Source organism: Hirsutella rhossiliensis, assembly GCF_020360975.1.
Source record: "Hirsutella rhossiliensis strain HR02 chromosome Unknown scaffold00001, whole genome shotgun sequence".
Taxonomy (NCBI): Eukaryota; Fungi; Ascomycota; class Sordariomycetes; order Hypocreales; family Ophiocordycipitaceae; genus Hirsutella; species Hirsutella rhossiliensis.
The window spans coordinates 3,963,139-3,982,952 of NW_025408667.1; the positions used below are offsets into that span (position 1 = coordinate 3,963,139).

Sequence of the window (19,814 nt, forward strand, 5' to 3'; positions counted from 1 at the left end):
AGCTGAGCTGGCGTTCATGCTGCCCCTCAAACGGCGAACTCTCCCCTGTCAATGCAGCGGTTGGCCGATCCCGAGGGCACCTCCAAAGTACAGTGGTTAGCCAAGCTGGAATTTCCTATGGGAGCATTGCATTCGATTACTCATGAGGCTACAACGGCTTCCTTCGCTTGCGTGATTGAGTGTCAGAGAAGGCTGATACTCGGCGCACACGTCTGCTATTGACGCTTCAGACGAAGAGTCGAAACACAATCCCTGCAGCGGCCGTCAATGCTTTCGCACATGATCAGACGGACAATGTTTCGCAGCATCCGGAAACAGGGACGTTCGACCGAAGTGGGCGATATCCAGTGCTCTTATAAGGGTCGTCACGCTTCCACCATGGAAGCTGTTGATCATGTTCGTCAGGCATCTGATATTCGTCTACTTCAATCGTTCTTGCAGATATATATATATATTCCATTCTCTACAGTTTGTCCGCCAGCCCAACTTGCGGTTCCCAAGCGGCAAGCCGCCATACAGAGCCATTTTGGGATCCAATAGGCCACCGAAATGCACTTCAATAGAGTCAGCACCCTAGCCGGCCTGGGGCTGGCCATGCTCGGCAGCGCTCTCAGCAAGCCCCTCATCTTTGGCTACATGCAATTCTCGGACAAGGCCAACCTTGAGCTCGACTTTAGCAAGTATACGCACATCAACCTGGCCTTTGCGATACCCAAGCCAGACGGGTCCTTGGCCTTTGACGGCAACGCGACACTGCCTCAGGCCGTTGACAAGATTCACGAAAAGGGGGCCAAGGCGCAGATCTCGATCGGTGGCTTCCTGGGCTCGGCCAACTTTTCAAACATTGTCAAAGACCAGGCTCTTCGCAGCACGTTCACTGAGAACATAGTCAATTTCCTAAAAACCAACAAGCTTGATGGTGTCGACGTGGACTGGGAGTTCCCCGGCAGAGAGGGCGATCCGTGCAATGTCGTCGACAAGGAAAACGACTCGGCAAACTTCCTGATATTCTTGACCGAGTTGCGCCAGAGGTTTACCACGGAGTTTGGCAAGGACAATATGCTCATTACCATGGCGGTTCGCGTGCAGCCGTTCGACGGCCCGGATGGCCCGATGAGCAACGTCTCGGCCTTCGCAGCGCAGACCGACTACGCGTTCCTGATGGCGTATGACATCAACGGCCCCTGGGCCGCCGAGTCCGGAGCCAACGCCCCGTTGAATTTTGAAGTGGGCAAGGGCGCTCAGTTCTCCGCCAACTCGAGCTTGGATAATTGGCTGCTGGCCGGATGGCCGGCCGAGAAACTCGTGCTCGGTGTCCCCTTTTACGGCCACGGGACACAATTGGAGAACTCGACGGCAAATGCCACAAGCATGTACCAGGCGCAGTCTACACAAGCACCACTGGGCGATCAGGAAGACGCCGTGTCGACGGATGCTTGCACTGGAAAGAACGCTTCGTCGGGGGCATGGAGGTGGAAGCACCTCCGGGGCCAAGGGTTACTGGACACTGCGACGACGGCCAAGGAGCCGTGGGTCAGGCAGGTGGACGCTGCAGCACAGGTGCCGTGGTTGTACAACAAGGAGAATCACCAGTTCATATCCTACGACGACCCAGATAGCCTCAAGGCCAAGGCCGAATTGGCAAATCTTAAAGGCCTGGGCGGCATGATGATCTGGTCGATTGATATGGACACGAACGACTATGAGTTGACAGATGTGATAAAGGACAACTTGAAGGTTGACCAATGCGGTAAAGGACCAACATCTTAAGGGGTGATGACGGACCGTGGGATGCAGAATACATTTCCATGTATAGATCAAAAATACTGGATTTCTCCACGCCATATCGGGCTCTACATGTAGCCGGTCTCTCTACACGTAGATGGGGCCCATCGTGCGTGTGGATGACCCTGGCACAGGCCTCTTGATTCATCGACTGGTGAGATGGATCAAGAAGAAATCATGTCCGTATTTGTACCAGTTGCCCAAGTCTGGGACAGGGCTCGCATGAACTTGAATAATCATGGTTCATGAGCTTGCTTATATATCGGTAGCCACTTTGATTAGATGGGTGTACCGTTTCCCTACTTCTTCCTTGCCGGTGGTACTGAAATGGAGTTTGTGGCCAGGTAGTATTTGATAGTGGCCGAGCCCAGCCTGTTGGTTCCGCTCGACTCCCCAACAGGTACGGCTCCTGCCCTTTATTCATCAAGCAGCAAGCTTGGACTATGGAGTATGGACAAGGTGAGGGGCTTGAGCCGCCTCTTGATTTACAGACCTGGAGAGCCATGGAGTCCTCCCGTCACCCTGCTCTCGCGCTAGGGCTGCGTGCGTCGGTCATGGTGACGGCGAGGGTGATGAATCCTCGGACAAAAAGGAACGCCGAGGCGAGAATAATTGGGTCCAACGGATCGGCCAATGTGGCCAATGCCCAATCGCGGCGTTGCTGACCACGTCAGGCCGGCCGGCAGGGGCCCGAGGCCGTATTCCTCGCGTCCAGAGATCCCCGATTACGACGAGTCCAGGCGGTCAGATTATTTTCCCAAAGCGGTTACAACCATGGAAGCTAAGACCTGTTTGCTGTCATCCGATGACTTGGCCCCTTGCGGTTTTCAAATCCGCCAGGTTCATGTCGGCGGTCAGCTTCGGGACTCGCTGCCATTGGCGATTCGACATGGGGCAGCGTAGGCGGCAGCGTGAGGGCTTGGGATGTGCTTAGATGCCTATCACGGTGCATTGGCGCATTACTTGAGGCTATGCTGGCCGTTGACGTTGGCCATTGCGTAGGTATCCCGAGACTTCGCTGAGTGATGATGGCGTTCATATAAAGAGGCATAAGTAGCCATGCATGCTGGGCTCTCGCATGGATATAGAATCGTTCCTCAGCTCCTTGGGTGAACAGAGTTGAATTCAGCAGCAACAACATGAAGTTCCTGACCCTATCGTTGGCACTTGGCCCCTGTGCTGTCTCCGCGATAGCCTCATTGCCCCCTACCGCCACCATTGACACCGGCCCCCTTGTCGGCGTCACGACCAACTTGCCCGGTGCTCTCGGGCCGGTCAATAAGTTCCTCGGCGTTCCCTACGCTGCACCCCCCGAGCGATTTAGCCTCCCCCGGCGCCCCACGCCATGGACCTCTGCGAGGAATGCGACGGCTTTCCAAGCCTCTTGCATCCAATACATGGTCGACGCTGGTAAGTCTTCTGCCTCGAAGTGTTCTCGTCTTTGTGACGGTTGACCAACTCTCTTCCTCTTCCTGGAGATGTCGGTCCTGGCCGGGACGTCATCGATGGGCTTTTTAACACGCACCCCCGAGAGAGCGAAGACTGTCTATACATGAATGCTTTTACGCCGGCGACGCAAGGGCCGCCCGAGGGTCGCGCCGTCGTGGTCTTCATCCCCGGAGGTGGCTGGCAGTTGGGAAATGGCCTGCTGGACCTTTCTGGGTTCGCCGGCTACGAAGACATTGTGGCCTTTACCTTCAACTACCGCACAAACAGTACGCTGGCCCCTGTCCTCTCTTTGATATGTCGCTGACGTCGTTTGTTCCTCGTGCTCAAGTTTTTGGCTTCCCCAATGCCGCAGAGATAGGCCTCAGCCAGAGGAACTTAGGCCTCCATGACCAGCGCCGTGCCCTCGCCTGGGTGCAGGCCAACGCGAGAGCCTTTGGCGGGGACCCAAAAAAGGTCACCATCTGGGGCGAGTCGGCCGGGGCTATGTCCGTCGACCTTCACATGCAGGGCTACGCACAGGCGCGCCCGCCTCCCTTCCGGGCGGGGATCATGTCCAGCGGCCAAATGTCCTTTGGCTTGCTTTCCATCACGAACAGCCCTCGAGACACGCGGAGCTGGGACAATCTCGCGGGAGAGGTTGGATGCAGAGGAAACAGCAGCCTGGCCTGTATGCGGAGAGTCCCGGCCAAACAGTTGGTCGAGGGCATGGCCAAGGCAAACATGACAGCCCTTCCCATCGCCGACAACTTGACGGTTCCCGCGAATCGAGCGGCGGCCTGGAGGGACGGGAGAGTCGCCAAGGTGCCGGTGTTGATGAGTACCATGGCCCAAGAAGGACGGGCCCTGGTGAATCGCAACATCACGATGCAACAATTTGTCGGGACGTACCTCCCCGAGACCCTGGTCACTCCCAAGCAGCGGGACGCCATCGTGTCTTTGTACCGAAGCAAGCCAGGCCTTGAGTCCGACTTTGACGTGGCCGCCGCCATCTATACGGACTTGCTCTGGCAATGCGTGAGTCTTGGTGTTCCTCGAAGGGGTTAAACACGAACTAGAGCTGATACCAGAGATGGGCGCGTAATTCAGCCGCAGCAGAATCTGGCCAACGTCTCGGCATCCACCGGACTCGCAGTCTGGCGCTCGTACATCAACGCCTCGATCGCCGAGCTCCTCCCCGAACAGTTCCAGTTCCTAGGCAAGTTCCACGGGGGGGATGTCGTGCTACTCTTCTCGACCCCGACGTTTGAAGGCGGAGGCGGCGGCGACGGCTTCAAGCTGACGCCGCAGCTGTACGCCTTTGCCAACTATTTCCGGGGCGTCATCGGCACCTTTGTTCGGAACCCGCACGGCGGTCCGGGCTGGCCAGCTGTAGGGTCGTCGTACGCCCCCTTTGACGTTGTGGCTCTCGGCGACGTGGGCGAGCAGCGCAGCGCCGGGGCCACGCCCGTGAACCAGACGACGTTGGACGCGGACTGTGCCGTCTTCTCAGACATTTACCCGCTTGTCGAGAAGTTTCTATCCGTGTCTTGAAGGGAATAGTACGGACGCGAGTGTATCTTGTCTCACTTGTATATTATATATTTAACCTGTGCCTAATCTGTATCTGTCCAACTTCTCCGCGTCCCTGTCCTGCCAGCCACCGCCCGCGGACTGTTGCTTATGGTCAGGATGACAACACTTGGGCGCTCGGTGCAATGACTTTTGCTCGAGTCTTGTAACTTACCGCCAATCAACTTGTAGAAGATGTCGAGACAGACCGAAGCAGAGATTCCGATGCCAAGCCCGGGCCAGTCTTGGCGCCCGGCCCGTTGCGGCATGCGGTGGCGGAACCTCGCGTGCACCAATGGGGATTCCTCCATCATCGCACCAGCATCCACCAGTATCGTGTGGTGTTGCAGAAGCCGTCGTATGTAGTCAAAGATTCATTCGACACCAAGGAGGAGCCCGTTGGACCGACGGCTCCCGTTAGTCAACAATGGACGACAAGTGTAGGACAAACGTAGGTTTTCATGCCTCTAAAGGCTGAAGCTGGTGGCGAGGGCGTCGCCGAGTATAAGACCGGCATTGCCTGCCGACATACAAGTTCATGAACATATCTACTGCACATATAACACCTCAACCAAAAACCGCAATCCCATTCCCGCTTCACACAAACCCTTTTACTGACCGCATTGGGCTACCTAGACACCTTCACCGGCTTCTGTGTCGACGGGCCGGACTCGTGGAGCAAATTCCACAAGGCCGAGCTCAAGCCGAAGCCGTTTGGGGACCACGACATTGACGTTCGAATCGACGCATGCGGCGTCTGCGGATCCGATGTTGACACTTTGACGGGAGGGTGGAGAATATATCAGGGCTCTTTCTGCGTGGGACACGAGGTCGTCGGCAAGGCCGTCAAGGTCGGGCCACACGCCAAGGGCATCAAGGAGGGTGACCGCGTGGGCGTCGGTGCTCAGATCTAGGCGTGCCTCGAGTACGACCTATGCCGTGACAGGAACGAAAATCACTGCCCCAAACTCGTCGACACATAAAACGCTCAGTATCCAGATGGCTCGTGGGCTCACGGCGGCTTTGCCTCACATATACGCACCCACGAGTATTTTACCTTCAAAATCCCAGACGCCCTAGACATAAACATGGTAGCTCCGCTTCTGTGCGCGGGTATTATAGTCTACTTACCCACGGTGCGTGCTGGCGTCGGACCGGGGAAAAGGGTAGGCATCGTCGGCATCGGCGGGCTGGGCCACATCGCCATGCAATATGCCGTGGCCCTCGGAGCCAAGACGGACGCCCTGACGCACTCGCCCGGCAAGGAAAATGACTGCAAAAGGATGGGTTCCAAGGACGTCATCGTGACCGGAAAGGAGGGCTGGCAAGAACCGCACAAGTTCAAGTTTGACTTGATCCTCAACTGCGCCAACGTGACGGACCGGTTCGACATTCCGTCTTACTTTTCGCTCCTCAAGCCCGGATCTGACTTCTACATGGTCGGTCTCCCTGATAGAGCCCTGCCATAGATCATGGCGCAAGACTTTGTCGGCAACGCGCCCCAGCTGAGCGGCAGCCACATTGGCAACCATCAAGAGATGGAGGCGCTGCTGAAGCTTGCTGCGGAAAAGGGCGTGAAGCCGTGGGTTGAAACAATTGATGTTTCGGAAGAGGGTTGCAAGCACGCCGTCGAACGACTCGAGGACAATAAGGTCGCCTACCGGTTTACGCTTACGGGTTTCGACAAGGCACTTGGCCGGGCATAGACGTGCTGTTTAGCGGGGGTTGGAGGCCGGGAGTTGGGAATGTTGATCAGCGTGGGCGATTGATGCAGAGAAACCGGAGTCGAAGAAGAGAGTGAAGAGCAGCATCATTTTCATAATGCACAATGCATTCTACTATTTCAAAGCCTGCATCGATGACATGATGTAAAGAGTCTTGGAGTAAGCAGAATTGTGCAGCAAGAGCTGACCCATTATCAAGGGCTCGGCGACATGAATGAAGGCAACTTTTCCAGCGGCAATATTCGGTTCACCAGCGAGACCTCTTGAAAGAGGATGGAGATGCTTTGGTCGGACATCGAAAAGGCGTCTTGCGGCGCATTCTCCGCCCGCCTCAAGCCAAGTTGCTGTCCCAGGACACGTGTGGTCGAGTTTCGATGCCGTAAGAAATGTTTTCCAGAACAGCCCCCTGAAAACACACTTATTCAGCGTTGCATATCGCAGTCGAAAATCTGCCTTTGAGTTCAGGCCGGCTGGACCCAGTCTCCAGTGTGTCTCGAGCGGCGAAATGTCATAGCCGTATAGGTATTTTTAAAGTGTCGCCCCGCATGGTGTAAGGTTCCCGTAGCGGAGTGGTTACCGCGTGACTCTTATAAAATCAGGATGCTTTTGGTTTTATGGTTAGACATGTCAAGGTCCGGGGTTCGACCCCCCGCGGGAACATTTTTGCCTGCTAGACCTGGTGGCCGTGCTCTTGATGGACATGTCTTTTTTTGTCCTTGAATCAATGTTCTTGCTTTCTTTTGCCTCTGCTATTCTGTTCAAATTTGCGTGACGTTACTTTCCAAGAGGCTGGTCGAGCACGCGTGCTAGAAAACCCCATGCCCGCCATGCGTCCTCTCATCCCACGGCCGGACACGCACGATGCATCATCGCCTTTACTTTTCAGTTCCCCTTTTCGCCCTTCTTTTGAGCATTTTTCTCCCCTTCAATCCGTTCTTGACAGCCAGCCAGACATGGTTGCCATGACTTACCTTAATACGCCGAGCTCAGACGCCTGTTGTGATGATTTCACATTAGCCAGACTCGACTTACGGCCAAGAGCCTTCATTATAAGCAAGCATCAACCTACCAATGGCCCTTGCAATGGCCTCGCCGACCCCCTTGGCCGAGGCAGGGTTTTGGCCGGTAATGATCTGGCCATCGACAACAATCATCTCGCCCCAGGGCGACGGCGCCATCTGGAAATCGGCGCCAACTTCAAGCAGCGACGTCTCGAGCAGCAGCGGCATGGCGTCGTCGAGCTTGACGTCCTTTTCCTCACGGTTGGTGAAACCGGTGACGCGGCGGCCCTCGACGAGCGGCTTGCCGTCAATCTTGGCCTTGTAAAAGACAATGGGCCCGTGGCACACGGCGGCGACGGGCTTGCCGGCCTTGTAAAACTCCTCGATGAGCTGCAGCGAGTCCTTGTCGTTGACCAGGTCGTACATGGGGCCGTGGCCGCCCGGGTAGAAGAGGGCGGCAAACTCGGACGCCCGGCCGAGGAACTGCTTCAGCGGCGTCGTCTTCTCCCACACATCCTTGTGCTTCTTGAGGAAGTCGGCCGACGACCTGTCGTTGGCAAACATCTCCACGGAGCCGGGGTCGAGCGGGGCGACGCCGCCCTTGGGCGAGGCGACGACGATCTCCGTCTTGGGGCTGAGGACGTCGTAGGGGTGGGCCAGCTCGGGCTGCACACGTCAGCCATGGTCACACATGATCGGGACTTCTCTCATAGTAATTATGCAAGTCGTATGTCCGCGCCGGCCTCGGAGCGGGGATGCACAAGGTGCCCCCGGAGAGGCCGGGCCGGGAATGCTCACCAGAAACCAGCCCGTGGGCTTGTCGAGCCGGTCAATACGATCATGGCTGGTGAGCACGACTAGAACCTTGGGAGCCATGGTGAAGTATCGTGGTGAAAAGGCTGGAATAGGCCTGTCTTTTCGAGATGGAGGTGGGGGGTGGAGGGATCATGTATGATGCAATGCAGGCGGTGCGGAGTGGCTTCGTTGGTTATACGTATACCTGTGTCAATCAATGCCTCGGCTGGCAAAAGAGGGGGAAGCCGATTATAAAGCAGGAAAGGCCGAGCATGAAGAATGATTTTGTGTCTCAAGAGGCCAAGCAGGCTTTGTGCCGGCGATGCCCACGAACGGATATCCGGCACCACGCCAGAGGAGGCTTTATACGGCCAGCTGTTGCTCTTCGATGTCATGCTGGTCTTTTAGATCCGTCGTGGGTGTTCACGCGTGGCAAAATTCAGTCGTCTGAATTATAACATGCACGGCCACCAACTATCTATATAGGCCACGGCACTGCCCTTACTAGCATGAATGATTTACACGCAATCCATACACGCATGTGCGGTTGCAAGGGCTCATCCCAAAGCGATGGGACTTGGACACTTTCTCAGCCAAAAGCCGTTGTTCTCTCGAGAACAGACACAGTGCCGTGCTCTGTTGGTCCGGCACAAGCTACCCACCCCGTGATACTGCTGTGCACCTACAGCAACCCTGTTGCCCTGGAACGTGTGCAAGCACAGACTCCGGGCCTCTCATGTCGTTGCTGCCGCCCTCGGAGGGGAGGCCCCATCGGTACTCTCCCTGGAGGGCAAAAGCGTTGGAACCCCCCCCTTTTCTTTCAAGCCCACGCACGCTCCAGCAGGCGGCCAAGTCCGAGGTGCTTGCCGCAACTGGACCAGCGGTGATATCCGTCCACAGGCCTTCGCGGTTGGTCGTTGGCCCGTTGGTCGCTGTCTGTCCAGAACCCCTGAGCCACTACGTCGCATAAATTCGAAATTTGCCCTTGCCGTACGAGACTCCGGCTCCGTGACCCTGTCCAGCGTGTCAACTGCGTCAAACTGTACCAGTAGCTCTAGGCTTTACCTTCTATCCATGCGCTCGGTAACGGCGGCAGAGACTGGATCCAAATGATAACGTATGCTCCGGGGAGACTGGAGCTCCGGGCTTGTGCGAGTCTCGCTGCGCCATGCCACCTATATCGTCGTGACTCTCTCTCCCGATCTCTCTTCCAGGTCTTTGCTGGACTCTTCCTCCTCGAGGGCCAGCTACGTCATCTCGACCATGTCTCCCAACAAGCCTGGTGCCGAGAACAATCCTCTCCTATCGACGACGACCCCTTCCGATGCCGACGACTACGACAGCAGCGACGCGTACGCAGCCGAGAAACATGTCCTCCCGCGCCGCATCACCGTCGTCATCCCCTGCCTCTTGCTGCTGGTAGCTATGGAGATTGGAGGCACTCTCGTCGGCGTGCCCATGAATCAGATCCAGGAGGGCATCCTCTGCCGGCAGCGGTACCCCAACGTTCTGGACACGTCGACCGATGCGCGGTGCAAGAGCAGTAATGTCCAGTCGGCGCTCTCTTCCTTGCAGGGCTGGGAGCTCACCTTCAGTCTCATCCCGGGCATCCTGACTGCCGTCCCCTATGGCATCGCGGCGGACAGATATGGCCGCAAGGCTATCCTCGGCCTGTCGCTGTTGGGAATTTTTCTCGTACAAGCCGTCGACATTGTCGTGTGTATGTCAAGTCACGGCCTTCCGAGCTCCTGAGCTACTCGGTCAAGACTATGGCTGACGCGTCAACCTACTTCCAGGCAGCTTCCCCCAGATCTTTCCCATCCGCCTGGTATGGCTCGGCGCCATGTGCAGTCTGATAGGCGGCGGCCCTTTTGTGTACTCAGCAATGGCCTTTACCATAGCCAACGACATATCCACTGACGCAACAAAGTAGGTCAAAGATAAAGGCCTTTCCCCTTTCCCACCGAGCAGCCCGGGCTCGGTCGTTTGGACATCAAAGCTAACTTTGACCCGCTGGCCATCCATCTTCTTCTACCTGTCGGCCGTGCCGATGGGATGCGAGCTGATATCCATGCCACTGGCCTACGTCGCCATGCAGCGCGGGCCATGGTTCTCCGTCTTCGTCGGGCTCGCGTGCATGTCCACGTCGGTCCTCATCGCCCTCATCTGTCCCGAGACGCGCAGCATGGCGGCGCCGGAGAGTGACGCCGAAGGCGTGGAGCAAACCCTGGGCTGTGGCCGGGTGGCGCTTAAAGACTTGCGACCACGACTCTTGACTCTCGTGGAGCAGGTGACCACACTGTTCCAATCCATGTTCTTGCAAGATAGGCGTCTTGGAATACTTCTTTCTAGCTTGTTGTTTACCACACTTGGAAGATACGCATCGACCATTCTCATGCAGTACACGACGAAGCGGTTCGGCTGGTCCTGGTCTCAGGTAAGGAGCTGCAGGGCATTTTCTTTCTCACTTTGCTCTGAGCAGCGGTATCCCGAGCGACGCCCCATAAAGTGTTCATATACTGACACCTCTCCAAACAGGCCGGTATCATGTCCTCCGTCAGCACCCTGGTAAACCTGATCCTCGTCGTGGCGATATTGCCCCCTCTAAGCCACGCACTCCGCTACTATCTCGAGCTCGGGCCTATGATCAAGGACCTGTGGATCGCGCGGGCGAGCATCTTCGCCCTCATCGCCGGCTCTTTCGGCATTGGACTGTCTTCCACCTCGCCCATGCTGATGGGAAGTCTCATGGTCTACGGCCTGGGGTCCGGCTACGGCGCCGCCATGCGCGGGCTCCTGAGCCAGGTGGCAGGGAACAAGCACGTGGGCGCTCTCTACACAACCATGAGCGTTGTCGAGAACATGGGAATGCTCATCGCCGGCCCGTTGCTGGCTGCGACCTTCAGGGTCGGCCTCGGCTGGGGGACCGCCTGGACTGGCCTTCCGTTCTTCGCGGCGGGAATCCTGTTGGCGTTCGCGGGTGTCATTGTGAGTGGTGTGCGGCTTCAGGGGCTGGAGAAGAATAGGAATGAGGAGGAGGAGGAGGAGGAGGAGGAGGAAGGGGAGGAGGTTGTGGTGGTAGAAGAGGAGAGATTGGGAATCCGTCTTGCTTGATGGACTTGAGCCTGCTTGTGCAGGTGGTGAATATGATGCACGAACATCGGTACGTGTTTACTGCAAAGAAGCTTCAACGCTAGAAACTGGGCTTGAGCATTGCGAGAAGAGCATATACATTACGGGCCCTAGCCTACATGTCCTCAAGCTCTCACCACATCCGTCTCCTCGTTGGCCGAGACAAGCACACACTCGAATACGTTTAAGGGAGACTTGCACAATCATATTTTGGCGGCCTATACTCAAAGATAGACCGCTGAGAATACGTGGCCTTTTCTTCCTCACTCGTCCCCAGCTCGGCGACTGAAGTCTGCAAAGTCTCACCTAATTGACATGCCTCGAAGCGATATCAGGACTGCGTTGACAATTGACATAACCCCCCATCTCCCCCTTTTCCCCAGTCATAAGAGTAATAGCCCGCTTAAGCCAACTGGCGACAGCCAAATTGACTCGCAATTTTCATGCAGGTAGAAATGAACTGGTCGCGGCAGGAAGCGGGAGCCCGCGTGGGAGAGGATCAACGCTCATGTTGTTGGTTGGAGGTTCGACGAGGGCCGAGCCGCCGTCAATAGACTCAATAAGCCGCTAGGCGCACGGGGCCTGTTCTTCTGTCTCTTCATGTCATGCCCATTTGAACTGAAGAACTGCTCTCACTGTGCAGATTTCCGTCGTCAAGTCTGGCCGCCGGGACCAAGCTGTCATTTAACGCCAGGGAGGAAACGGTAAGCGATTGGATAGTGCAGCCCAACGAGGCGTTTGCCTCGAGCCTCACTCCTTTCGGCTGCGTGCCGCATGGGTCTTGTTCGTGTATGCTTCAAGGCCCTATTTCGACGCGACGGCGTTCCGAAATGACGAGAGCCGCGACTCCGGTCCTTGCCGTGGTCTCGACTGCCAACCTCGCGCCCCCTTCCCCCGAGCCAATGTAGGCAGGATGATGACATGGTCCAGGGGGTATTGGCCTGCCCGTCCCGCAAGCCATGTGAGAAACCTTTCCCAAACTCAAGCGTCGGCTCGCCGCCGTAGGGAGGCATCCCCAGCCATGGACTCGCCGGCGGCTATGACTGACGCCTCGTTTGGTCCGCGGCTGTGGCCAGAGTTTGACTTTACCCTGCTGTTCGAGCAAACGATACTCACCATCCTTCCATCGGTCTTGCTGCTGCTCGCCGCGCCGATCCACATACGCGGCGTCGTCCGCAGACCCGTCTGCGCCAGACCGGGACTTCTCCTCTGGGCTAAGCTAGTAAGGGCAGCTCTCCACCTCTCTCTCCCCCTATACGCTTCCATCCGGAACCTCTTTCCCCGCCTGTTGGCTGAAGCGCTCCTAACCGTGGTCACACAGACCGCAGCTCTCGCCCTAGTTGGGGCGGAGTTCACAAACGTGCTCCTCTGGAGCCTTGCCGCCGCTTCCGCTCCCGCTTCCAGGGTCTCGCTGGCCGCTGGCGCCGTGTCATGCGCCGGTGCCCTCTGCATTGGCGCCGTGCTTTATGCAGAGCACCGTCATGCTCTCCGGCCGTCAAACCTCCTCGGAGTATTTTTGACCCTGGCTGTGCTCTTCGATGCCGCCAAAACCCGTTCGCTGTGCCTTCGCTCCGGCCTACCTATCGAGGCCGGCCTGGCGGCAGTCGTCACGGTGGTCAAGGTTGTCCTTCTCTTGTTGGGGGAGGTTTCGAAGAGCTCTTTGTTGTGTGAGGACTCCTCGTCATCTGACGCAGCAGGGCCAGAAGCCACCGCAGGATTTTGGAACAGGTCACTGTTCATATGGCTCAACTCAACCCTCCGGATGGGCTTCCAAGGCCTTATCCGCATCGACGACCTGCAAAGCATGGGACCTTCGTTGAGCTCCGAGCGTCTTCTCTCTAAATTTGAAGTTGTCTGGGTAAAAGGTCAGTCCTCTGCGTCTTTTACCATACCAAGCAGTCTCGCCCCCTTATTTGAGAATCGATGAGTTTAGTAATGGCACAGAAACGCCGTCCAAAGCTGATGTCTCCCACAGCAAACAAAATGTCAGCCCATTGCCTGGCCAAGGTGTGCCTGCGCGCACTCAAGCGGCCCTTTCTGGCGGCTGTACTTCCTAGGCTGTGCTTGATCGGATTCACATTTGCCCAACCGTTTCTTCTCCAAACGGTGGTCCGCATCATCGGAGAAAGAGATTACCCCCACGAGGTCGTCGGCGGCCTTGTTGGTGCCACCATTCTTGTTTACCTAGGCATCGCGGTACGCTCGACATCTCGCCCGGCTCTGTAGCTATTTCACCTACAACCTTGACGGTATGTACTGACGATGGCTTTAGGTGGCCAAGGCTCACTACATGCATAAGACCTATCGGCTCATGACCATGCTGCGCGGGGCCCTCATCTCGGCCATCTTCAAGAAGACTCTTGGCTTGGAGCTTTCGGACGCTAGGGGTTCGGCCGCCATGACCCTCATGAGCGCCGACATTGACGGCATACAGACCGGCCTCTCCGTACTACATGATGTCTGGGCGAGCGTCATTGAGTTAGCTCTCGGTATCTACCTGCTCGCCACGCTTGTTGGTAGTGCGTGTGTCCTCGCGGCGTTGCCGGCACTTTGTGAGTCTTGCCTTGTCTTGAGCTTCCGTTCTTGAGTCAGCCGCTGCTGAGGGCCTGCATCTAATCGTCAACAATTGTCAACGACATATAGTCACCACGCTGGCTTCCTTCGAGATCGCGAGGAGAATGGGTCCCGCCAGGGTAGCGTGGAACGAAAAGATACAGACGAGAGTGTCGGCCGCATCAAATGTCCTTTCCCAGCTCAAGAGCATCAAGATGAGCGGCCTTGCGCCCGCCGTGACAGATTATCTTCAGGAACTCCGCGTCAACGAGATGAAGTACTCCAGGAAGCTCAGAGTGCTCTTCATCGCAATGCACGTCATTGGTAAGGCCTCTCCATTCCGCGTCATGTATGGGGGAAGCACAGCCGCTCACCGTGCGCACAGCATCCCTTTCCTGCAGCATGACTTCCGTCCTAGTCATAGCCGGCGGACTGTTTTGGACCAAGCTTTTCGGCCCCCTCAGCGCTGCCGAGGCGTTTACGACTCTTTCCATCGTTGGCCTCGTTTCGCAACCCGTGACCATCTTGTTGGTGGCTTACCCACAGGCGGCGAGCACGTTGAGTTGTTTTCATCGCATTCAAAAATTCCTTCTCTTGCAAGAAGTGCCGCAGCACCGCAACGTCGATGGCCACCCCGACAGTCAAGATGCATCCACTTCCTGTGCCGGGTCATCCATGCACAAGGAAGCACGTGGCGGATACGGTCAACAAGGGGTCCTCATGGAGATGGATTCGACATCGACTCTGAGGGTAGGTGGATGTGCTGCCGAGCTCATAAACGTGTCGATAGCGTCAGAGAACAGATCCAGGGTAATTTTGCGAAACCTCAATATCAGGCTCATGCCGTCCAGCCTTACGGTGGTACTCGGGCCCGTCGGCTCCGGAAAGTCGACCCTATTAAAGGCATTTCTTGGGGAAGCGCACCTGGTCGAGGGCTTTGCATATATCGAGAGTCGTAGCATGGCCTTCTGCGACCAGCTGTCCTGGCTTCGGAATATTGCCGTACGCGACAACGTCAAGGGTCAAAGTCCATACCACCGCGACTGGTACGAAGCCGTTCTCCACGCCTGCCTGCTCGATGAAGACATGAGGGAGCTCCCCGAAGGCGACCAAGCCATCGCAGGGAGCGGGGGGGTGAATCTGAGCGGAGGTCAGAGGCAGAGAGTTGTATGCCATACCTTGGTCCCCGCAGGAGTGTCGTTCTAAACCCATTCTTTAGGCTCTCGCGCGCGCAGTCTACTCACGAAAGTCGATTCTTATTCTCGACGATGTGCTCAGCGCTTGCGACGGCCGGACCTCGACTGCCATACTTGCCCGGCTATTCGGCAAAGGCGGACTGTTAAGAGACTCAGGAGCGGCAGTGGTCATGACCACTCACTCACGTAAGCACAGTAAGGTCTCGGTGTAGGATAAGAATACTAATAAATCGCCATCGAGGCAGTTGAGCCTCTCGCCGTGGCTGACCAGATCATCGTGCTCAACGGAAAGGGCCAAGCATCGGAGCAGACGGCAGTGAAAGGGAAATGTTTGAGTGACGACAACTCGTTCCAAGATTCGCTACAAATCAGTTGCGATGGCATGCGAGAGAGTGGCTCGAGCAGTGGTTCCAAAACGGCATGTCAGTCCGCCACTTTGGCATCGAAACCGCTCGCAATCTCAGAAGATGGAAGCAGTCTTGAGGTCCAAAGAGGAGACATGAAACTGTATTCGTTTTACCTCGAGTCCATAGGCAAGGTGCTCTTTGCCACCTGGCTCTTGACCGTTGCTGTGGCCGCCGTCTCGGACAAGATGCCGCGTAAGTTCATGCGGCCAGTTCGTCCCTCGCTCCGCCGTTGTCAGCTTTTCAGTCTGTCAGACTTCCAATGTTAGCTGACCTTTTGATGCAGAGATATGGATCCGGGTATGGCTCGAGCAAGATGCAAAGGACAATCGCTATTTCGCCGGATACGCCGCTCTTGCTGGGCTGAGTTCTGTCTTGATCTTGATCACGCTCACGTAAGTTGGGAGAGTCCCTTGAGCCTACAGTTGACGCGAAACATGAACTCACCAAGCTCCAGCTTCTATATCATAAAACTGGTCCCCATGTCAGCGGAGAGACTTCACCAGATGCTTCTGGAAGCCGTCATGAAGTAAGAAGACCCGCCGCCCTTTCAAGAACCCGCCTGCTGACGAGACTCATTCTAGAGCATCCCTCTGGTTTCTCTCCTCCACCGATAATGGGTGCCTTCTCAACAGGTTCGTGGTTTTCGCCCCGGGAGTAGCGGTGTCGAAGCTTGCTGAGCACAGAACGCGTGCAGGTTCAGTCAGGACATGACACTTATCAGCCAAACTCTGCCCATTTCAGTTGCCAATGTTGCGTACCGTATGCCACGTTCCCTCTCTTTATCATGAATCTTGCTGTTCCCAAGGTCAGCTTCCGGGCTAACCGTTGTTGTGGAGTCTCCTTTTCTGCCCTCACCGATATCACCATCATCGCCTCGGGAGCCAAGTATGCCGCAGCCAGCATACCCGTTATCGGCATTGCGCTATGCTGTCTCCAAAAGTTCTACCTGCGCACTTCGCGCCAGATGCGGCACCTCGATCTCGAGGCCAAGGCACCCCTATACACCCAGTTCACCGAGACGGCGGCAGGCGTGCAGCACATTCGGGCCTTTGGCTGGCAAGCTGATGTCCTAGCCGAGAGTCTGAGGCTCCTGGACCGTTCCCAGAAGCCGCACTACTACATGTTTTGCATCCAGCGCTGGCTGATGCTGGTACTGGACATGTCGGTTCTCGTGTTGGCGGTTGTACTCGTGGCCCTGGCCCTCAGCTTCCACAGGACGACGACGCAGAGCGCGATTGGCCTGGCGCTGGTTAACGTCGTATCCTTCAGCGAGAGCTTGTCACAGCTTATCGAATCATGGATGGAGATGGAAACCTCGCTCGGAGCCATTGCTCGACTGAGGTCGTTCCTCGTGCAGACACCCATGGAAAAGGAGCCGGGTGAGGGGGTGGTCGAGTTGCCAGAAAGCTGGCCGCGGCATGGCAAGCTTGAGCTGAGATCTTTGAGTGCCACATATAGGTATGTCTGTGCTACCAAGCACTCTGCCTTCAGGATTGGTAGGTTTTGACGCTCACACGTTGCTAGTGGTGGTGATGGCCACGAAGCCCGGAGGCCAGTCCTGGACGACGTGTCGATCGTCATCCAGCCCGGACAAAAAGTCGGCATCGTGGGCCGCACAGGGAGGTAAGGAGTCTTGCCCACCAGACAAGAGAAACGGGGACAGACGAGCTCACCACATACATGCATTATGTGAAGCGGCAAGAGCTCGCTCATGCTCACGCTTCTCAACATGCTCGACCACACGGGTTCAGTGGTCATCGACGGCATAGAAGTGTCGCGAGTAGCTCGCCACCAGCTCCGGTCCCGCATCACGACGTTCCCCCAGGAGCCCGTCGAGCTTCCCGGCACAGTGCGCAACAACCTCGCGCCATCGGATGCTCGGCAGGGGGGTCTCGGCGACGCGGTCATGGTGCAGGCGTTGGCCAGCGTCGGCCTCTTGGCGCACATTGCATCACGCGGTGGACTCGATGCACAGCTTGCCACCGTGGGTCTCTCGCATGGACAGAAGCAGCTGCTGGGCCTGGCGCGCGCGCTGCTACACCACGGCAGCTCGGGAAGCCGGGTCGTGCTGATAGATGAGGCGACGAGTAGCTTGGATAAGGAGACGGAGGCTTGCATGCAAGCTCTTATGAACACAGCGTTTGCGGGCTGTACGCGGATAATTGTTGCCCATCGCCCCGAGGCGATACGGGGTGCGGATGTTCTCGTGGAGCTCGTCGCAGGCAGGCTTGTCCAGGTAACGAGGCACTGACGATTGTGTCCCAAGAACTCGTGATTCTAGATGGTAAAGTCGACGGAGAGGGGCACAGCGCGTGTAAAAATATGCATTTGATGCATTTGATAATGCGATGATAGTCCAAGTTATATCTCAGGTGCCATGACAAGGCCATTTGCTTCATCTGCGTCGTCGTCAAGCAGTTAACCATCAAGGTGCCTACCTACCCTAGACCTCAGACCAACATTCCGGCCTCAGCCACACCGGCACCTCAGCCTTATTCAGCACCGCCTCTCCTCACTTCAGCATAAGCATCAAGCAACCCCTCCTCCCATTCATCTCCTCAGCCTCGCGCCTGGAATCGCCAATCCGCCATTTCCACCAGTTCCTCGCGCGCTGCGTCACTGCGCGCCCCCTCAAAACCCCATGGCGACCGACAACATCAAGCCCAAGCTGCTGTGGAACTCGGAGAACGTTAAAGACGTGGCCGAGTCGGTCGGCATCAGCAACCTCAACGAGGAGAGCCTCAAGGCGCTGACGCAGGATGTCGAGTACCGCGTCGGCCAGGTCATCATCGAGGCCCTGCGCCTCATGCGTGCCGCCCGCAGGACCACAATGACCGTCACCGACGTCGCCCTCGCCCTCAAGGTCCTCGACGTCGAGCCGCTCTTTGGCTACGACTCGACACGCCCTCTGCGTTACGGCGAGGCCAGCCTGGGGCCGGGCCAGCCGCTGTTCTACATTGAGGACGAGGAGATTGACTTCGAGAAGCTCATCAACGCGCCCCTTCCCAAGGTCCCGCGCGACATGAACTTTACGGGTATGTCTTGGCTCGCGTACCGGCGTCTGTATGGTATGTGCTGACCGTCCACTCAGCACACTGGCTTGCCATCGAAGGCGTCCAGCCCTCGATACCCCAAAACCCAACGACGGTCGAGTCTCGATCCCAAGACCTTTTGCCCAAGGGCCCTGGCACCAACCCGTCCCTAAATGCGCTCGCCGGTAACGACAACCTCTCGGTCAAACCCTCAGTCAAGCACATTGTGAGCAAGGAGCTCATCCTGTACTTTGACAAGATCCAGGCTGCTATTCTCGATGACAACCCTGACGAGGAGGTGGTGCGCCTGCGACAGGCCGCGCTGGGCTCCGTGAGGGACGATCCGGGCCTGCACCAACTTATCCCCTACTTCATCAACTTCATCATGGATCGCGTCACGCACCACCTCGACGATACCTTTACCCTCAAGCAAATGATGGAGCTGACACACGCCCTCATCGAAAACAAGAGCCTCTTCCTTGACCCGTACGCGAGCTCGCTCTCGGCACCTGCCCTCACCTGCCTCATGGCGAGGAAGCTGGGCACCGACGACGGCACCGACGTCCTCCGGGAGCAGTACGAGCTGCGCCAGCTGGCCGCCTCGCTCGTCGGCCGCATCGCCCGCAAATACGCCGCCTCTAACACCCTCCTACGCCCCAAGCTGACGCGTACGTGCCTCAAGTACTTTTTGGACCCGACGAAGCCTTTGGCAGTGCTGTACGGCGCCCTTTACGGCCTGCTCGAGGCCGGCGGGCCCGAGGCCATCCGCGTGCTGGTGCTGCGGAACCTCAAGGTCTTCGACTCGGGCATCCTGCAACCCCTCAAGGACAAGTCGGACGGGAGCATCGACTACGAAATGCTCGTGCAGGGGCTCGTACAAGCAGTGGCGTCGCTGGCCCAACGCGGCGAGGGCGACTCTGCTACCAACGGGGTGGGCAGCAGGGCCTCGGACGTTGAGGCCGCCGAACTCATTGAGTTTATCGGTCCCACCGTCGGCCAGAGGATCGCCTCGTCAACGAATAATCGGGGTCTGATCAGGACGATCCTGGACGCTCGGCTTCTAGAATGAGTGACGTTGTCGGCGCGGTTTGGATGGGAGGTCATGATATCCGGCAAGAGGCGAATGGCGTTTTCGGGAGCAGATACCAACAGTTCAAAAGGGGTATGCCTGGAAGAGGGCCTTGGGCGAACG

At 57.1% G+C, this 19,814-nt stretch overlaps 8 protein-coding genes and 1 non-coding gene across 9 annotated transcripts; 8 read left to right on the forward strand and 1 right to left on the reverse strand.

Annotated features, from left to right (window-relative positions):
* Window positions 1-549: 549 nt before the first annotated feature.
* HRG_00488 (glycosyl hydrolases family 18 domain-containing protein) lies at window positions 550-1,770 on the forward strand (the record flags this gene model as incomplete). Its single annotated transcript, XM_044858959.1, has 2 exons — window positions 550-1,533; window positions 1,582-1,770. 2 exons carry the CDS (start codon window positions 550-552, stop codon window positions 1,768-1,770), a joined length of 1,173 nt encoding a protein of 390 aa, XP_044725359.1.
* A 1,154-nt stretch (window positions 1,771-2,924) lies between these two features.
* HRG_00489 (carboxylesterase family domain-containing protein) lies at window positions 2,925-4,764 on the forward strand (the record flags this gene model as incomplete). The annotated part of the gene is made up of 4 exons (XM_044858960.1): window positions 2,925-3,195; window positions 3,264-3,500; window positions 3,563-4,248; window positions 4,321-4,764. 4 exons carry the CDS (start codon window positions 2,925-2,927, stop codon window positions 4,762-4,764), a joined length of 1,638 nt encoding a protein of 545 aa, XP_044725360.1.
* A 445-nt stretch (window positions 4,765-5,209) lies between these two features.
* HRG_00490 (alcohol dehydrogenase groES-like domain-containing protein) lies at window positions 5,210-5,696 on the forward strand (the record flags this gene model as incomplete). The annotated part of the gene is made up of 2 exons (XM_044858961.1): window positions 5,210-5,222; window positions 5,419-5,696. The coding sequence occupies 2 exons, from the start codon at window positions 5,210-5,212 to the stop codon at window positions 5,694-5,696; spliced, it is 291 nt and encodes a 96-aa protein (XP_044725361.1).
* Window positions 5,697-5,987: 291 nt separating this feature from the next.
* HRG_00491 (NADP-dependent alcohol dehydrogenase C) lies at window positions 5,988-6,488 on the forward strand (the record flags this gene model as incomplete). Its single annotated transcript, XM_044858962.1, has 2 exons — window positions 5,988-6,221; window positions 6,288-6,488. 2 exons carry the CDS (start codon window positions 5,988-5,990, stop codon window positions 6,486-6,488), a joined length of 435 nt encoding a protein of 144 aa, XP_044725362.1.
* Window positions 6,489-7,061: 573 nt separating this feature from the next.
* On the forward strand, window positions 7,062-7,166 carry HRG_12037. Its single transcript has one exon. It is a non-coding gene; the product is annotated as a tRNA-Ile (tRNA).
* A 326-nt stretch (window positions 7,167-7,492) lies between these two features.
* On the reverse strand, window positions 7,493-8,383 carry HRG_00492 (DJ-1/PfpI family domain-containing protein; the record flags this gene model as incomplete). Its single annotated transcript, XM_044858963.1, has 3 exons — window positions 7,493-7,500; window positions 7,576-8,173; window positions 8,306-8,383. 3 exons carry the CDS (start codon window positions 8,381-8,383, stop codon window positions 7,493-7,495), a joined length of 684 nt encoding a protein of 227 aa, XP_044725363.1.
* A 1,182-nt stretch (window positions 8,384-9,565) lies between these two features.
* HRG_00493 (major facilitator superfamily domain-containing protein) lies at window positions 9,566-11,416 on the forward strand (the record flags this gene model as incomplete). The annotated part of the gene is made up of 4 exons (XM_044858964.1): window positions 9,566-10,022; window positions 10,099-10,177; window positions 10,274-10,739; window positions 10,841-11,416. 4 exons carry the CDS (start codon window positions 9,566-9,568, stop codon window positions 11,414-11,416), a joined length of 1,578 nt encoding a protein of 525 aa, XP_044725364.1.
* A 1,039-nt stretch (window positions 11,417-12,455) lies between these two features.
* HRG_00494 (ABC transporter domain-containing protein) lies at window positions 12,456-17,841 on the forward strand (the record flags this gene model as incomplete). The annotated part of the gene is made up of 15 exons (XM_044858965.1): window positions 12,456-12,656; window positions 12,756-13,299; window positions 13,410-13,630; window positions 13,707-13,986; window positions 14,078-14,311; window positions 14,373-15,154; window positions 15,207-15,369; window positions 15,429-15,782; window positions 15,874-15,982; window positions 16,045-16,116; window positions 16,172-16,222; window positions 16,285-16,339; window positions 16,396-17,048; window positions 17,115-17,213; window positions 17,286-17,841. 15 exons carry the CDS (start codon window positions 12,456-12,458, stop codon window positions 17,839-17,841), a joined length of 4,374 nt encoding a protein of 1,457 aa, XP_044725365.1.
* Window positions 17,842-18,231: 390 nt separating this feature from the next.
* HRG_00495 (TATA box binding protein associated factor (TAF) domain-containing protein) lies at window positions 18,232-19,691 on the forward strand (the record flags this gene model as incomplete). The annotated part of the gene is made up of 3 exons (XM_044858966.1): window positions 18,232-18,625; window positions 18,682-19,108; window positions 19,157-19,691. The coding sequence occupies 3 exons, from the start codon at window positions 18,232-18,234 to the stop codon at window positions 19,689-19,691; spliced, it is 1,356 nt and encodes a 451-aa protein (XP_044725366.1).
* Between the last annotated feature and the right edge of the window lie 123 nt (window positions 19,692-19,814).